Here is a 906-nt window from a genome sequence, read left to right as displayed (position 1 = left end):
CCTCCCCCCACCCCCACCCCAAAACTAGCAGCCCCAGCTCCCACGCCCAACTGAGCATGCTCTTTGGGAAAACAGGCTTGTGGGGAGGGGACGGGGGCGCAGAAGGTCCTCTGGGTGGATGCTCTGTGCAGGCTCAGATCTTCAGCGAGATCCCTCAGGCCTCAGCCCGGTTTTATTTTCTCCTCCAGGTGTGGTAGGGCCCCTTTCCTTCCAGCAGCCCCACCTGGACTGTTTCACTTTCTGTTCTACCGGGTTTCATTTCCTGCCCCCTCCCAAATTGGGGACCAGGACACCTGGGTCCTTTGGCCTTTGGGTGGGGAGCATCCTCCACTTTCAGCTCCCTTAAGCCCTAGCCATCCCATAGCCCCCACCCCCCAAGAGTCCTAAAGTCCCTCCTCTCAGCTCGCCCTGGCCGAACGCTGGGCCTGGAGCCAGGTTAGCAGGGACAATAGATCCAGGAAGGAAGCTGGGGTGGGGGGGGGGGGCATAAGGAAAGAGGTGCTCACTTAGACCCCCACCCCCACCCCAATCTCCGGGAAATTCTAGGTGCCCAGGCTCCGGGAGCTGCTCTCCCTCCCACCCCAGTGCACCCATCCAGCCGCCAAACCCTGGGCTGCGCTCTCTCCAGCACACCTGGGGCCCTGGCACCCCGCCCGGCTCGAGCTGGGCCTGGGAGGGAGCGGCAGGAAGCGAGGGGCTGCAGGGTCTCTGAGTTTCCGGGGGAAACAGGCGGCCCTGCCCTGGGAGGGTCCCAGACCGCGGCTTTTCCGTCACCACCTCCCTCTCCCGCCTCTCAGTTCCCCGAATGTGGCTTCTACGGCCTGTACGACAAGATCCTGCTCTTCAAACATGACCCCACGTCCGCCAACCTCCTGCAGCTGGTGCGCTCGGCTGGAGACATCCAGG

The 906-nt window shown here is 63.6% G+C and overlaps 1 protein-coding gene across 1 annotated transcript in view; it reads left to right on the top strand.

The window, feature by feature from the left end:
• The window catches only part of LOC102754096 (serine/threonine-protein kinase D2-like), a gene marked incomplete at both ends in the record, with an annotated part of 2,403 nt that extends 1,498 nt beyond the window's left edge, over positions 1-905 (top strand). The window contains one exon of the mRNA XM_006772039.1: positions 798-905. Within this exon, the coding sequence (XP_006772102.1) occupies positions 798-905 (108 nt within the window). The remainder of the gene's footprint in view (positions 1-797) is intronic.
• Position 906: the final 1 nt, after the last annotated feature.

This window comes from Myotis davidii, unplaced genomic scaffold, assembly GCF_000327345.1.
Source record: "Myotis davidii unplaced genomic scaffold, ASM32734v1 scaffold566, whole genome shotgun sequence".
Lineage (NCBI taxonomy): Eukaryota > Metazoa > Chordata > Mammalia > Chiroptera > Vespertilionidae > Myotis > Myotis davidii.
The sequence above is the reverse complement of the archived record's forward strand: the minus strand, read 5'-3'. Positions and strand labels throughout refer to the sequence as shown.